At 35.6% G+C, this 17,441-nt stretch overlaps 1 protein-coding gene across 1 annotated transcript; it reads right to left on the minus strand.

Moving 5' to 3' along the window:
- Positions 1-1,554: 1,554 nt before the first annotated feature.
- LOC132739463 (uncharacterized) lies at positions 1,555-4,619 on the minus strand. Its single transcript, XM_060727181.1, has 2 exons — positions 4,523-4,619; positions 1,555-2,306 (listed from the first exon to the last, which is right to left on the minus strand). The coding sequence occupies exons 1-2, from the start codon at positions 4,617-4,619 to the stop codon at positions 1,555-1,557; spliced, it is 849 nt and encodes a 282-aa protein (XP_060583164.1).
- Positions 4,620-17,441: the final 12,822 nt, after the last annotated feature.

Below are 17,441 nucleotides of genomic sequence, written 5' to 3' on the forward strand. Positions count from 1 at the left end.
TGACTGGGCGATGGGTTCGGGGTCCCTCCTTGCGTTTGGTGCGGCCTGGCGAAACCTGGTCCACTGTTTACGAGAAATGGCATCAGCAATATTATTAGATTTAGTTGAAATATATTCAGCACGAAATAAAATGTTGTGTCGCATGCATTTTAAGACAAATGCTCTAACTAATACCATGACAAGCTCAGATTTAGAGGTTAGTTTGTTCAAAACTGCAACCAATGCATGATTGTCTATGTGAAATGTAATTTTTTTGTTGGCTAATTTGTTGCCCCAAATGATAACAGATAAAACCACAGGGATAAACTCTAATAGGGTCATGTCGTGATGCCCATCGATATATTTCCAATTTTTGGGCCAACTAAAGAAACACCACTCCCCATTCAAATACGCCCCACATCCTAGTTGAGCAGACCCTGAGCTATCGGTGAACAAATTGAGATTTTGATCTGAATACCATTCTTCTTCTAAGAAATAAACCACACCGTTAAAATCCTCTAAAAACCTACACTACATAAAAATATCCTCCCGCATAGATTGAGTAACTCTTAGGTAATGATGTGGTTGCGTGACACCGATGGTGGCGTCATACAGGCGCCGTACAAATGCACGGCCTGGCCGAATTGCCCTTGTAAAGAAATTAAGTTTTCCCAGCACTGACTGCAACTGCTTAAGTGCGACTTTTTTGAGTGGGAACAATTGTTTTAAAAGATTTTGGAGTTCAACACATTTTGGATAAGGTACTCTAACCAGCATTTCAATAGTGTCGATTTCCAAACCTAAAAATGTTAAGCAAGTGGTAGGACCTACAGTTTTATCCTCAGCTAAAGGTACCCCTAGATCATGACAAATACTATGAAATGTAGACATGGTGTCCTTACAAACAGAAGCATTGTGACCCGCAAATATGAAGTCGTCCAAATAGTGGTCTATTGTGTCTACATGAGATTTTATTATTGCCAACCAGTTTAAAAATGTTGCAAATTCTTCAAAGACCTTACATGACACAGAACACCCCATTGGTAAACACTTATCAATGTAGTACATATCATCAAACATAAAACCAAGTAGGTCAAAATCCCCTGGACATATTGGCAAAAGTCTAAAAGCTGATTTTATATCGCATTTTGCTATAAATGCCCCCTGACCAATTTTAGCAATCATCTGTATAACCGAGTCAAAAGATGTATATTTAACTGAGCTTTCCTCTGGGTCTTTGAAAAAATTTACGCTATTGAATTTAGGAAATGAGAGGTGTGTTATTAATCTCCAACCAGAGTTGTCCCCCTTTGGCACCACTCCGATAGGAGATATGCGGAGGTTTGAAATTGGTAGATCCCGAAATGGCCCCCCAACCCGTCCTAATTCTACTTCCTTCATTATTTTTTCTCGAAGCTCGTTGTGATGTTCATATGCAGATATCAAATTTTTTTATTGAATATGAATTCTTGGCCCCGTGTAATATAATTGAAAACCCTGGGAAAACCCTAAAATAATTTTTTCGCAGTCTGAGTTTTTGGATAATCTGACAAGTACTTCTCAAGTGCCGGGAGTTTAATAGGGGTTTTGCCGAGGCCCCACACCTTGTGGGTTTGTAAATTTAAAACGGGGGCGCAGGTTGTTGGGGTTCTGGGGTCCCCTGAAATGCGATTGTTGTGTCCTGGGTTGATTGTTAGCATGTTGTGTTGGGAATCTGGGGGCATGAAAATTATGCATATGAGTTTGAGCAAGAGTGCAGTGTATCATAGCATGCTGGCCGCTACAACGTAAACAACTGTGAGTGTACGTGCAAGGAAACTTTTCGCAAGACCCTTTGAAATTGAAGTTGTAGCACTTTCCTATGGATGTAGCTCTGGGCAGGGTTTGAGGAGCATTAACGGTTGAAGTTGGGGTCATGTACATTAACCAGAGCTCAGAATCCACTTCCTCCCATGATGATGCTGGATTATGTGCCATACGTAACCTATACTGAACATCGTATTCTTTCCATCCCATTGCTCCCTTATTAGCCCCCATCCTAACACAATGCATGTATTTCAAAAGCTCTATGGATTTAGCAGGGTGGCCACTAAGATAAATCCCAGCAAATATAAACATGAGATCAGTCCACTGTTCTATGGTATCAACATTTTTGGGGTTAGCATCCTTGGATATTATTTCCCCCATATTATTTACAATTAATTTTTTCTCATCCCCACCAGGTCTAGGAGGTAATAGAGAGGCCAGATCAATATACTGCCCTTCTATAATTTTTTGTTTAATTGCGTTGCTAACGTGCATACCTAGCATGTTGTGGATCGATGGGACTGTGGGGAAAAATCTCCCTGCTATGGGAAAGGATGGTCGTTTCCCTTTATGGTTGGTGACTCCGAATTGGTTTTCACCGGGTTTGATGGGCCATCATCCCTTATACATTGGGTCCTGCTCCCTGGGCCCTTTCCCTTTTTTTTGTGCCCTTGTCATTCAATTTCTCCGTTTGGGGCCCCCGTGGTGGCATTTTAATCAGTTGATAATTCGCAATATGTAGAAATAAACAAGTGTTAATTAAAAAAAAATTGATTTCAAAATTAGTCTACAATTGTTTTATCTATGGATGAAATTTTTATTTTTTTATTTTATCATATTTTTTTTTGTATGAATCCTAAGAATGTTTGTTTGTTTCATATTTAAAAACGTATTTTTTATTGGAAATAAGATAAAATTCACAATCGGATAAAATCAGACATCTAAAATGGTAGGATCGGGCCAACTTTGTAGGTTAGGTCGGATTACCCGAAACACACAACTTTTTTTTTTAGGCCTAAACTTACATCAAATATTCTTGTGGGACCACAGTCTTAACAACTGAGAATCAATAATATGTCAAGATGCTTACATATATGTAACATCTGAATGTAACATATAACTTTTTAAGTTAAAAAAATTTATTATTTTTTTGAATTTTTTCCTATGGAGAATCGGCCTTAGATATGGCCCCACTCTATCCTGAAAGGTAATGATTTGGACAAAGTAAAATCTATGATATCAGAGGATGCTTCAACATAGTTATTTTTTATATTTATATATATTATTGCTTTTCTTTTTATTTTCTTTTCATTAACATTATTTACACATGTACGTAAACATTGACCCGTTTGTTATCAAATAACTCTGTATGTAATTTTTAACTTGGTAGTACAACTTTATGAGAAGTTTTTCATCTTTCCACGTGTTAGCATCATGTTTTCAACTGTATGCATTTGATAAACGGGCGGGTCTATATAAATGCGCCAATCAGAATCGTTATTTCGAATCCCAATTGAAATACACACCGATTAGAAAGTGTCATCACTCAATGCAATGCTACATCGGTCGTAGCGTGTACTTACAAGTAAGATTTGCGATAACTGGGCAATAGACAACGGGAAACTAGATTATGCTTAAGAATTAATTCAAGAGGCTACTGTAAAAATTAAGGACAGAAATAAACATATAAGAATAGCAGATTCATCCTCCGGAGGGTGAGAGACTGTGAATCAATATATTTTAAACCCAATTGCAAGTGATTCCGAAAATGAAAGTAAAATCTACAAAGCGGAAAATCGTGCCATTAAGAAGAGGAAGATGTCGACTAAATCGAGGGACACTCTGGAACAGGGAAAAAGCAAGCCTTCCTCTACCGCACCAAATCCGTTCTCGGATTACCTTAATCAAGTTCCGAGTGTTCCTTATCATACTCGTCTTGTGCCACGGCAACCTTTTCTGCAGAAACAACAGTTTGGGACCACGCCCTTTTGTGACGATGGGTGTTACGTGTGCGGGGACTTCACTCACTTCCAAATTAAGAGAATGCCCGCTTATTGTACGTAGCAGAACAAGTGGGGGACAACAAGACAAAAAGCAGAGCACAACCTGAGCCATCAGAGTTTGTGAAAGATGAGTATTTACTTGAACAGTTTGAACATCATGAATATCAAAATCAAAATTCGTGTTCTGTTAAAGTTAAAGGTAAATTAAGAGCACATTTACAATTTTGGGAAAATATGCGTGCATATAATTATTAAGAATGGATATAAAACACTTTTTTACAGTGTGCCTCAAAGATGTTTTCAGCAAAATAATAATTCAGCATTACTTCATAGTGAATTTGTTGAAATGGCAATTTTAGAGTTGTTAGAATTTAGACGGGCTAATTGAATGTGTAGATATACCATTTATTGTAAATCCTCTCACAGTCTCTGTTCAATCAAACGGTAAAAAGAGACTTATCTTAGATCTCAGATGTGTTAAGTTGCATATTTTGAAGCAAAGTGTTAAGTATGAGGATATTAGAACAGCTTTAGTTTATGTTAAAATTGATTCATTTATGTTTAGTTTTGACTTGCATGCTGTGTACCATCATGTTGAAATGTTTTATCCTCATACAGAGTTCTTAGGTTTTTCATGGGTTGTGAACGGTAAACAGACTCGAGGTTTTTTAAATTTTTAGTTCTACTGTTTGGGTTAAAATCGGCTCCTTATATATTTACTAAAATTACAAGACCTTTGGTAAAGAAGTGGAGAGGAGAGGGAAAATGTATTGTTATGTACTTGGATGATGGTAGAGGTTTTGGACAGGGTTTTGAATCAGCAAGATCCATTTCTGAGATTGTTCAAGCAGATTTACAGTTGAGTGGTTTTCTTATCTATTAAAGCAAATCATTGTGGAATCCCATTCAGAGTTAAGACTGGCTAGGATATTCAATTGATACGGTTAAGTTTGTTTTGACAATACCTGCGATGAGGTTGAAGAAAGTGCGGGAAACTGGTTAAGAGATCATATCAGTCGTGAATAAACATAAAACAGTTCCTGTTAGAAAGGTTGCTAGTTTTGTAGGTCAGGTTATATCAATGTCTACAGACATAGGGTCAGTTTGTCAACTTTATGACAAGATGTATATATACTGAATGCTTATTCCTGGAATGCATATATTTGATTGTCAAATGAGAGTATCAAACAAATTCAATTTTGGATTGATAACATTTATTGTATTAATGTTAGAAATTTATTTATGGAGCCTTCTTGTGATAAAATAGTTTATTCAGACGCTAGCGGGAATGGATTTGGAGGGTATTGTGTTGAAAGCAAACATGCATGGTGTAGCTTACAGAGCCTGAAATTCAGAAGAGTCATGTAGAAGTTCAACTTGTAGAGAGTTAGTTGCAGTACTGAGAGTTTTGTTGTCACTAAGTCATGAACTTGCAGGGAAGTGAGTAAAGTTGTTTACGGATAATGAAAATGTTGTTAGTATTGTAAACAAAGGAAGTATGAAAGAGGATTTACAAAAAATAGCATTGGATGTTTATAAGTTTTGTCTGATAAATGGTATTTTGTTAGATATAGAATGGATATCAAGATCTCATAATGAGAAGGCAGATTTTATTAGTAATTTAAATGATGCAGATGACTGGGGAGTGTCTTATCAGATTTTTGATTATTTGAACATTTGTGGGGACCCTTTAAAGTTGATTGGTTTGCAAGTGACAGTAATCATAAATTAGAAATGTTCTATATTCTAGATACTGGAATGTGAAATGTTTTGGAATCAATGCTTTTACAGGAATTTTGGTCTGGTAAAAATGGGTGGTTTTGCTCTCCAATATACTTATAGTAGCTAGAGTGCTGGCTAAATTTAAGGAATATAAGGCTTTCGGATGTTTAATAATTCCAATGCGGAAATCGGCTAAATTTTGGCCAATTCTTTGTCCAGATGGAGAGAAGTTTTGTGATTTTGTTAAAAATGTTATTTATTTACCCAAAGAAAAACAATTTTTTATGAGTGGAAGAATTAAGTGTTGGGTCAATGTTTGGAAATATTGACTTAAATTTTCCCACGCTGGGATTGTACATTGATTGTCGATGATGAGATGTTTTAATAACGTATGTGTTATAAGTAGACAGTATTATATACAGTCAAACTTCGTTATCTCGAACTAGATGGGACTGTTTAAAATCTTCGAGATATCCGAGTATACGAGATATCGAGGGTAAAATACCTTTAAAATAAGTGGTTGGGAGTTACAAATCACTTCGACATATCCATTGTATTCGAGATATCAGTGTTCGAGATATCGAAGTTCAACTGTAATTGATTTTGTTTATAATTAAAAATATTTTTGCAGGCAGATGATCAAGATATAGCCATCCTTCCAGAAATTTTGCCGGAAAAAATTCATGATATACCGGAATCATTGTCCGAAAGTAGAGCAAGTTCTACAGTGAAAGGTTATTATAGAAGTTACTAGAAATAGGACGATTGGTTGAAGAAGAATGGCATAGTGATCTTTATCTTGCCAGTTTAAGGTGTTTCAGTACTAGCTGTAAGTGTGTTAACGTCAGCTGTTTATGGCATTCGTTGGGCGTATTCCGTAATTGGATTATCCTCCCCAACTGAATTGGAGTTTGTGAAAAATGTGTTTGATTTGGAAAAAAGAAAACTGTCTATTCCAAGGACAAAAAAAAGAACCCGTTACTGCAGAATTAATGAAGAAAATGTACAACAAATATTTTCAGAGTGAAAATATTTATAATCAGAAAAGATGTTCAGATGTGAAATTTGAAGAAAGTCACATGGTAATTTTCATTGAGAGAATTAAAACTGATATTTACAGAGACGGGCAATGGGTGGTAATCGCTAGAACTGAAAGTAAAATGTGTCCCATAAAAAATTTAGAAATGTTTTTCAAATGGTGTGGATTTTTATCAAATTGTTCCCATTTTATTTTTTTGTGACAGGAGTAAGACTTAATCGGGATATAAATTTTGGAATGGATCGAAATAAAGCTTTGACATACGAGAATGAGAGAACTGTTTATAGAAGCATTTGAAAGTTTCGTGCCCGATATTTCAAAATATGGGTTACATAGTTTAAGGGCAGGGGGTGCTACTGTGTGTGCTAATTCCGGTATACCTGATAGATTGTTTAAAAGACATGTGAGGTGGGCATCGGAAACTGCGAAGGATGGGTATATCAAAGACAAATTAGAATCAAGATTGTTAGTTTCATTAAATTTGGGATTGTAAACATTGCGTATATCTTTCTTTCGTTTTGTATTGAACGTCAATGCACAGAATAATAAAAATTATAGAAAAATAGGGTGTCAATGTTATGTTTTATTGGAGATGGAATTACATAAGAAATATATTTTCTTTCGTTTGAACGTAATTTAGATTGAAAATATTTTCTTTTGTGGTAATGATGAATATTCATGAGGTAGGAGGGGTTCTTAGGTGATTACGGATAGAGTATGTTCAAGTAGTATTCATTCTGATGATTCTGGACGACTTGAGAAAGTTTCTTTTATTTGAGAATGAAATGATTCAATCTAAAGATTTTGAACATATTAGATGTTGTGAAGATGCATATATGATGCACAATTTAGTGTTACTGACTGCTTGTCAGGTAGCAAAACTTCGAGAAGTTTTTAGCTCACCTGAGGTGAAAGCTCAAGTGAGCTTTTCTGATCAAAATTTGTCCGTTGTCTGTCGTCGTTGGTGTTGCGTTGTTGTCGTTGTAAACTTTTCACATTTTCATCTTCTTCTCCAGAACCACTGGGCAGATTTCAACCAAACTTGGCACAAAGCATCACTGGGTGAAGGGGATTCAAGTTTGTTCAAATGAAGAGCCACACCCTCTTTAAAGAGGAGATAATTTAGAATTATTAAAAAATTGTAGGTATTTTTCAAAAATCTTCTTCTCAAAAACTATTAGGCCAGAAAAGCTGTAACTTGTATGGAAGCATCCTCAGGTAGTGTAGATTCAAGATTGTTCAAATCATGGTCCGCGGGGGAAGGGTAGGGCCACAATGGGGGATGAATTTTTACAAAGGAATATATAGAGAAAATCTTTAACAATCTTCTTCTCAAAAACTATTAGGCCAGAAAAGCTCCAATTTGAGCGGAAGCATCATCAGATAGTGTAGATTCAAGTTTGTTTAAATCATGGTTTCCGGGGGGTTAGGGTGGGGCCACAATGGGGGGATGAATTTTTACAAAGGAATATATAGAGAAAATCTTTAAAAATCTTCTTCTCAAAACCTATTAGGCCAGAAAAGCTCAAATTGGAGTGGAAGCATCCTCAGATAGTGTAGATTCAAGTTTGTTTAAATCATGGTCCCCGGGGGTAGGGTGGGGCCACAATGGGGGTATGAATTTTTACAAAGGAATATATAGAGAAAATCTTTAAAAAATCTTCTTCTCAAAAACTATTAGACCAGAAATGCTCCAATTTGAGCGGAAGCATCCTCAGATAGTGTAGATTCAAGTTTGTTTAAATCATGGTTTCCGGGGGGTAGGGTGGGGCCACAATGGGGGGATGTATTTTACAAAGGAATATATAGAGAAAATCTTAAAAAATCTTCTTCTCAAAAAACTATTAGACCAGAAATGCTCCAATTTGAGCGGAAGCATCCTCAGATAGTGTAGATTCAAGTTTGTTTAAATCATGGTTTCCGGGGGGTAGGGTGGGGCCACAATGGGGGGATGAATTTTTACAAAGGAATATATAGAGAAAATCTTTAAAAATCTTCTTCTCAAAAACTATAAGGCCAGAAATGCTCCAATTTGAGCGGAAGCATCCTCATATAGTGTAGATTCAAGTTTGTTTAAATCATGGTCCCCGGGGGTAGGGTGGGGCCACAATGGGGGGGATGAATTTTTATATGGAATATATAGAGAAAATCTTAAAAAATCTTCTTCTCAAAAACTATTAGACCAGTAAAGCTCAAATTGGAGGGAAAGCATTCTCAGATAATGTAGATTCAAGTTTGTTTAAATCATGGTTCCCGGGGTAGGGTGGGGCCACAATGGGGGGGATGAATTTTTATATGGGAATATATAGAGGAAATCTTAAAAAATCTTCTTCTCAAAAACTATTAGACCAGTAAAGTTCAAATTGGAGGAAAGCATTCTCAGATAGTGTAGATTCAAGTTTGTTTAAATCATGGTTCCGGGGGTAGGGTGGGGCCACAATGGGGGATGAATTTTTACAAAGGAATATATAGAGAAAATCTTTAAAAATCTTCTTCTAAAACCTATTAGGCCGGAATAGCTCAAATTAGAGTGGAAGCATCCTCAGATAGTGTAGACTCAAGTTTGTTTAAATCATGGTCCCTGGGGGTAGGGTGGGGCCACAATGGGGGGAAGAATTTTTACATAGGAATATATAGAGAAAATCTTAAAAAATCTTCTTCTCAAAAACTATTAGACCAGAAAAGCTCAAATTGGAGTGGAAGCATCCTCAGATAGTGTAGATTCAAGTTTGTTTAAATCATGTTCCCCGGGGTAGGGTGGGGCCACAATGGGGGGATGAATTTTAAAAAGGAATATATAGAGAAAATCTTTAAAAATCTTCTTCTCAAAACCTATTAGGCCAGAAAAGCTCAAATTGGAGTGGAAGCATCCTCATATAGTGTAGATTCAAGTTTGTTTAAATCATGGTCCCCGGGGGTAGGGTGGGCCACAATGGGGGGATGAATTTTTACATAAGAATATATAGAGAAAACATTAAAAAATATTCCGGGAAAGTTTTCAGTCCAAAAAGCAGTAACTTGTGTGAAAGCACAGGTTGTGCAGATTAAAGTTTGATCAAACACTGATTCCCTAGAGAAAAGTGGGGCCACAAAGTGGGGGGGGGGGGGTATATAAGAATAGAGAAAAATCTTCTTACAGGAACAACAACAAAAGGGGCTATGTATTTACCATAAAAATATGTGGATAAAAATCGGCAGATATTTTTAAATTTGTTGAGCAAGATCTACTGTACTTAGTTGTCAAGATATTTTGATTTTGATACTGTAATGTTAATTTGATCAGAGTTAAGGTTATTGTTGCTCAGGTGAGCGATGTGGCCCCTGGGCCTCTTGTTGTGATTGGTTTGGTTTGAATGGATGAAATTGTGTTATGGTATTTTTAAAGTGAAGGAATTTTGTAATGAGCGACTAATTGTATCGGATGTCAATGCACAAAATAATAAATATTATAGAATAATAGGGTGTCAATGTTATGTTTTATTTGAGAAGGAATTACAATACGTGAATACCCTCAAGAGGTAAGTAGTGTAAGTACCCAAGTCAGCTCAATAGACAGATCCAGGCACAGTCCCTGATGATGATGATGATGATGGTGATGACGATGATGATGATGACAATGGTGTTGACAATGATAGCAAGATTTTACTTATCAACCAGAGTACATACAGGTAACATTAGGTTTGTTTTACATCAGAACCATTAAATGTAGCTGACGTCACACAAGATGACACTGAAGCAACTGTTGTGGATGTTTCCAATGTCGGTGAGTTACAGGCACAATGTCTAGATTTCCATGACATATACAGGTATTTATCTCATCAGACATAACCCAATGATGCCAAGAAACGTGAGCTCATAGTTGCTGAGTCTAAGCACTACAGTCTTTTAGATGGCAGGTTATATCATTGGTTTCAAAGTAGATGTAAAAAATGTTGAATCTGGTACTAGAATGATACGCCAGCTTGCTTTGCCTCAGGTAGAAAAGATGCGCTACTCTCTTATCATGATCATAGTGTGGCCGGAGGAAGTCATTTAGGTATAGAAAAGTAAGAACAGCCCTTTATCAGAAATATTACTGGCCAAGAATGTATCATGACATTGTAGAATATATGTTAAATCTTCTGACTGTTGCCAACATGCAAAGAGAGACGGTCATCCTGCAAACCCACCCATGAACCCTTTGCCAATTGTTAAATGTTTTGAGAGATGGCATCGTACATATATTAAGTCCTTTAAGCAAAACAAATGAAGGTTTTGAGAACATCTTATTGTGTGTAGATTTGTTTTCAAAATGGGTTGAAGGATTTCCAATGCACACTCAAACGTACAGCTCAAATAACTGCAAAAGTTTTTTTCAAAGAAATCATTGCTAGGTACGGCGCCCATAAATTTTTGTATTCAAAATTGTCAAAATTGTTAATTGCTATTTGTGAAATTTTTGAGATAACCCAACATTATACATTCTCGTATCACCTCCAAACAAATGGGTTAGTGGAAAGATGCAATGATACTTTGGGACTAGCTCTTAGGTCATAAGAATGTAATAAGAATCAAGAAAAATGGCCAGAGTTGGTTCCCCATGTCCTAATGGCTTTCAGAAATGCACCGTCTATGCATTCCACAGAATAATATGTTTTATGGTGCTACCGTTGTGTCGAGCGCAGCAAGAATTTCACATACCTTGCATCATTGTCAACTTAGTGTTATTTAGTTATCAACTAACATCAAAGAATTTGAGAGAGAGAGAGAGAGAGAGAGAGAGAGAGAGAGAGAGAGAGAGAGAGAGAGAGAAACAGATAACAGATGGAGAAAGAGAGAGAGAGAGAGAATTATAAGATTTCTAAGTTTAAAAAAATTCTTACAAAATACATAGACTAGCTTCCACCTAAAAACGTTCTTTACTTTTGGAGAGAATTGATCAGTCTGTAAAACGTAATTTATGTTTAATTTGGTCAAAATTGTTAATGATAAATACAGCATTATTTTTTTTGTACTATGTTATTATCTGAATTTTATTTTTTTTCCTGGTTAATAATTTTTTTTATTTGTTTATTTTTGCATTCTAATTACATACGTTGTATCCATGCCCCCGGTCCATGATTGTAGTAATTGTGTAATTTCTAGGGATGTCAACGAGTACTCGAGTACTCGACTATCGCTCGGTCACACCGATCATCGACCAAAATTTTCTTAGTCGATTACTTGTAATAAACTGAATGAAAATAAAAATTTTTTTTTTCTTTACGCAGCAGTTATTTGGTTGCGAAGGTAAAAATACAATCAGTTTCCTTTTCCCGACATGTTTGATCCATAACTTACACTCTTTTTGGTGTCCTTGGTGTATTTTTGAAGCGGCTAATAATTGATCTCTTTTGATTTACTTAGGCAGACATGCACTTGAGAACAATTTTTGTTTATTTTAATTAGTTATTTATTGGATTAGATGTTTGCCTAATCAAAAATTTAATCATCTTAATAATTATCTCAAGGCATTTGTTTTTATAATCTATATATAAACTTTGATTAGACACAGACAAATATTTAATTAACATAGAACGGATCTCATTTGATATCCGTAAGATGATATGGAGCTCAATTATGTTTAAGCGTCACAAGAAAAGAAAGAAAAGCCAAGACATTTTCTAACGAATATTTAAATAAAATACTTTTAAATATATTTTAAATCAAGTTTTTAAATGTTTTTTTTTTAGTTTAAGATAAGATGTATGTGGCAGAAGCATTATTTGATTTGAAACAGACTCACAGTTTCAAATGAAGCATCGAGTACTCGACTATCGCTCGACTAAAGTCTCCGATTAATCGACTAAGCCAATCGAGTAAAACTGACATCCCTAGTAATTTCCCATTTTCCAATTTAATGGTTTGACAATATGCAATATCTATATAGATTTTTTAACTGGTTTTTAGATCACCTGAGCCAAAGGCTCAAGTGATCTTTTCTGATCACAATTTGTCTGTTGTCTGTCGTTGTCGTCGTTGTCGTTGTCGTCGTCGTCGTTGTAAACTTTTCACATTTTCATTTTCTTCTCCAGAACCACTGGGCAGATTTCAATCAAACTTGGCACAAAGCATCACTGGGTGAAGGGGATTCAAGTTTGTTCAAATGAAGGGCCACGCCCTCTTTAAAAAGGGGGTTAATTTAGAATTATTAAAAAATTGTAGGTATTTTTCAAAAATCTTCTTCTCAAAAACTATTAGGCCAGAAAAGCTGAAACTTGTATGGAAGCATCCTCAGGTAGAGTAGATTCAAGTTTGTTCAAATCATGGTCCCCGGAGGTAGGGTGGGGCCACAATGGTGGGATAAATTTTACATACATGTAGGAATATATAGAGAAAATCTTAAAAAATCTTCTTCTCAAAAACTATTTGGCCAGAAAAGCTCAAATTGGAGTGGAAGCATTCTCAGATAGTGAAGATTTAAGATTGTTTCAATCATGCTCCCCGGGGGTAGGATGGGGCCCCAATGGGGGGGATGAATTTTTACATAGGAATATATAGAGAAAATCTTAAAAAATCTTCTTCTCAAAAACTATTGGGCCAGGAAAGCTGTAACTTGTATGGAAGCATCCTCAGATAGTGTAGATTCAAGTTTGTTCAAATCATGGTCCCCGGGGGTAGGGTGGGGCCACAATGGGGGGATGAACTTTTACATAGGAATATATAGAGACAATCTTTAAAAATCTTCTTCTCAAAACCTATTGACCAGAAAAGCTCAAATTGGAGTGGAAGAATTCTCAGATAGTGAAGATTCAAGTTTGTTCCAAACATGCTCCCCGGGGTTAGGTTGGGACCCCAATGGGAGGGGAGGGGATGAATTTTTACATAGGAATATATATAGAAAAAATCTTAAAAAATCTTAAAAAATCTTCTTCTCAAAAACTATTAGGCCAGGAAAGCTGTAACTTGTATGGAAGCATCCTCAGATAGTGTAGATTCAAGTTTGTTCAAATAATGGTCCCCGGGGGTAGGGTGGGGCCACAATAGGGGGATGAATTTTTACAAAGGAATATATAGAGACAATCTTTAAAAATCTTCTTCTCAAAAACTTTTAGGCCAGAAAAGCTCAAATTGGAGTGGAAGCATTCTCAGATAGTGAAGATTCAAGTTTGTTCCAATCATGCTCCCCGGGGTTAGGATGGGGGCCCCAATGGAGGGGATGAATTTTTACATAGGAATATATAGAGAAAATCTTTAAAAATCTTGTTCTCAAAAAGTATTAGGCCAGGAAAGCTGTAACTTGTACATGTATGGAAGCATCCTCAGATAGTGTAGATTCAAGTTTGTTCAAATCATGGTCCCCGGGGGTAGGGTGGGGCCACAATGGGGGGATGAATTTTTACATAGGAATATATAGAGAAAATCTTTTTAAAAAAATCTTCTCAAAAATGCTCCAATTTGAGTGGAAGCATCCTCAGATAGTGCAGATTCAGGTTTGTTTAAATCATGGTCCCCTGGGATAGGGAGGGGCCACAAATGGGGGCCACAAAGTGGGGGGGGGCGGGTAAATAGGAATAGAGAAAAATCTTCTTACAAATACAACAAAAGGGGCTTGGTATTTACCATAAAAATATGTGGATAAAAATCGGCAGATATTTTAAATTTTTTAGCAAGATCTACTGTACTTAGTTGTCAAGATATTTTGATTTTGTTACTGTAATGATAATTTGATCAGAGTTAAGGTTATTGTTGCTCAGGTGAGCGATGTGGCCCCTGGGCCTCTTGTTTTTTCTCGTTGTTCTTTTTTATTTAGTTCACAATGACCTTTTTTTTTTAATCTTCCCTTCTTATACTTACTGTACATCTGTGCAAAATTAGCTTAAAATTGGATCGATATGACAGTAAAGTATGGCTTTTGTTAGTATGTATATATTCTCTCTATCAAAACCCCACAAAAAATTAAAACATCATCTGAGGCAGGTATTGCAGTCTATAGTTAAATTGCTAGTTCACGCATTACAGATGTTTGATCCACCTCTAAATTTATCGCGGAAAATATACCGCGAGATCACTGTGACGTCATACGTTAAAATTTAGAATCATTTGTTTACGTATCTCAACTCAATACGAAGGAATGGAAACATGTAAAAACTCTCTTGGGTCTCAACAAAGCTTGTGCGGTACTCAAAACGTGTATTCAAACTTCAAGGCACCGTAAATTATGAGTTAAATGTTAGCCATTTTTGGCATAGCACCACGGGAGAAAACATTAGAGAGCATTATGGGACCTAGACAAAAAAATTTTCTTGATGAATCTGTAGGTTTAGCTCGTTCTTTTTCCCGCGTGCACTGGTTCTTAGAGCTCGCTTTGCTTGCTATATCCCATTTTTTTTGCTTTTTGGTGAAGAAATGTGTTTACCCTTTGATGCTGCTTTAGAACCATTAGAATCATTAAGTACTGATGCCAGATTGTTTCTTAAAGAATCCTTAAAAGCTTTGAAAATTCAAGAGAAATTGCAGATGAAAGTTAAAGAAAGCATCAAGCTCACAACAAACTTCGTCACAATGCAAAAGCAAGTATTCCTGACTTTTTGTTAGGTGAACTTGTTCTTATTAAGGTTACCAAAATTTCGAAAGGTCTTTCAAGTAAACTCTTTGACAAATCAGATGGCCCCTACAGGATTGTAGAGTTAGGTCCAAACTTCACTTATAAAGTCCGCAGATTTAGAGACCATAAAATACATGCTTCCCTGGTAAATGCTTCAAACCTTAAAGGGTACAATGACCCTGAAATTCATAGAGAACATCTTGAACCCAATGCACGTGAGCCAGAGCAGTTAAATGATTTTGATGAACAAAAAGATGTTAATGATAAGGTAGATCAAAATGCAGCCCTTGATCAAATTGAAAACCGTATTGACATCCCAATTCAGTTTGATCAGGGAGAGCTCAGTCAAGAAACTTTAACAGGACCGAATCAGGATGTTCCTCATCCTGATGGTCAAGGTCATGTAAACAATCAAGGTCAACATGAAAATGAACAAGGTCAAAAGGTTGATAAACAAATAGCTGATCCGAACAAAACCTAGACTTTTAAAAGTTTATTGAAAGGAGATTTAAGAATGGTAGACGATAAATCAGAGTTAAGGTATCCGACCCATATTAGGACCCAATTTTTCTAACCCTGAATATCCATAATGTATTAAATACACTGATATTAATTCAAAGCTTTTTAGAGTAGAAAAAGATTAACCGAGAGAAATTTTCAAAAATACTATTAACTAAGCAGTAATTAATTAATGAAGATTGCATTAAGGTCTATGGGGACAAGCACATTTTTCAAAATAAAAAAGTAAATACTTAGAATATCAATAAATGCTTCGGTGAAAAGATGAATTTAATCCTTAGGAGTACAAAAACTATTTTAAATAAATTTTATACCGTATATATTTTTTTTAAATTGATTTTTATTGATTAAGATCAAAGGGAAGCAACTCTTCAAGAACAGGAAAAGGTCATTGTATAGGACACATTCCACTCCTACATACTGATACTTAAACTTGAAATTTATGTCCAAGTATACTGAGTATTAAGCCCATACATATATGTTATGCATCCAGATTCATTGAATCTGGGGCTATTATGGATCAGATACCTTAAGTGGGTGGATGGCTCCAGAACCTGGGAGCCTGATGAGAGGTCAAAGATGAACAATTTCAGCACATAAATTCGAAATTTACCAAACTTGGTACCATTAGAAAAACATGTTTTAGACGTAGTTATTAGAAATTTATGTTGATGTGTTGTACATGTAGAAAATGCCTTTTAAGGTGGTCTGCTATTCTACATAGTGGTGATTTTGTTGTTGATAAGTTGAATTAATCAATATTGGTCAATGGTGTTATATGTTGTGATACTCATGGATGTTTTACTATTGATATATGTTAAGTAAGCAAAAGTTAATTGAAACAGCCAGCTGCTGAATAGGAAGTTATTGTGAACAAATTGTGTGTCATGGTGTTGTTTTAATTAATGTGAGAGTAGGACTCTAACCTTACAAGGTCAAACTATCAATAACAGATCAATATCAGTAATCTCCCATACATTCCTTAGTGTGCTAGCACAATTACCAAAAACAATAATTTTATTTCTTCTTTGGATTATTTCTGAAATTAGAGGTAGGGATCAACATTTCAGTATTTTTTACTACAGTCTCCCAGTACTGGTTAGTTTTGAGTGACGACTCGATCTAATAATGATCCTTTTATCTCACAATATTTTTTTAGATTCTGTGTTTTGTAGGGTCACTATGATAATGCTGCATTTTGGTTTATTTTGTCTAGTTGTCATCTTACTAGTCGTCACACTGGTTGTCAGGCGAAGTCATTGAACTTTGATAAAGATATTTAAACTTAGCACTGTTGCAAGCTTTTTTTTTCTTCGATGATACAAATCTTTAGCATATTTTGGACAGTGCTTTTTTTTTCATACCAATCAATTTTTTTTACTCAGAGTTTGAATTTTATAATCATTTATTCAATGAGTTTCTGGGTGTCCTTGCTGAATCACTGCGAGATGAAAATATTGAAATCAGTCAAACTTGGTTAGATTTGAATGCTATAATTAACATTTTGTAAGTTTATCACCAGCAGCTCTTTCTTTCAGTTTTGTTTTATGTCTATTGTGTAAATATTTAAAACTTTAATCTATAGTGTCCCCAAACAGAGTCAATTAAAGATCATTTTGATTTAAGGGTAAATTCTAGAATAACATGGGTCCATGCATTTGTAACACTTTCAGCCAGTTTATGAATAATATTGGGATTACTTGTACTTTGGTTTTGGAAAGCTTAAAGTCAATTGGGACGTACATTTCATTGAAATAAACTTTAGCTAGGTAATCATTGTGTTTTAATTAGTACCCTTGATACATAT

This window comes from Ruditapes philippinarum, unplaced genomic scaffold (assembly GCF_026571515.1).
Source record: "Ruditapes philippinarum isolate M1 unplaced genomic scaffold, ASM2657151v2 ctg6855_1_1_1_1, whole genome shotgun sequence".
In the NCBI taxonomy this organism is placed as follows: domain Eukaryota; kingdom Metazoa; phylum Mollusca; class Bivalvia; order Venerida; family Veneridae; genus Ruditapes; species Ruditapes philippinarum.

Excerpts from the sequence above, each read along its gene's own strand:
- LOC132739463 (XM_060727181.1), bottom strand. The coding sequence starts at position 4,619 with ATGGATCTTGCTGATTCAAAACCCTGTCCAAAACCTCTACCATCATCC. Across the intron at positions 2,307-4,522 it reads TCTCCACTTCTTTACCAAAG|TCCCATCGATCCACAACATG; the intron begins GTCTTGTAATTT and ends TTTTCCCCACAG.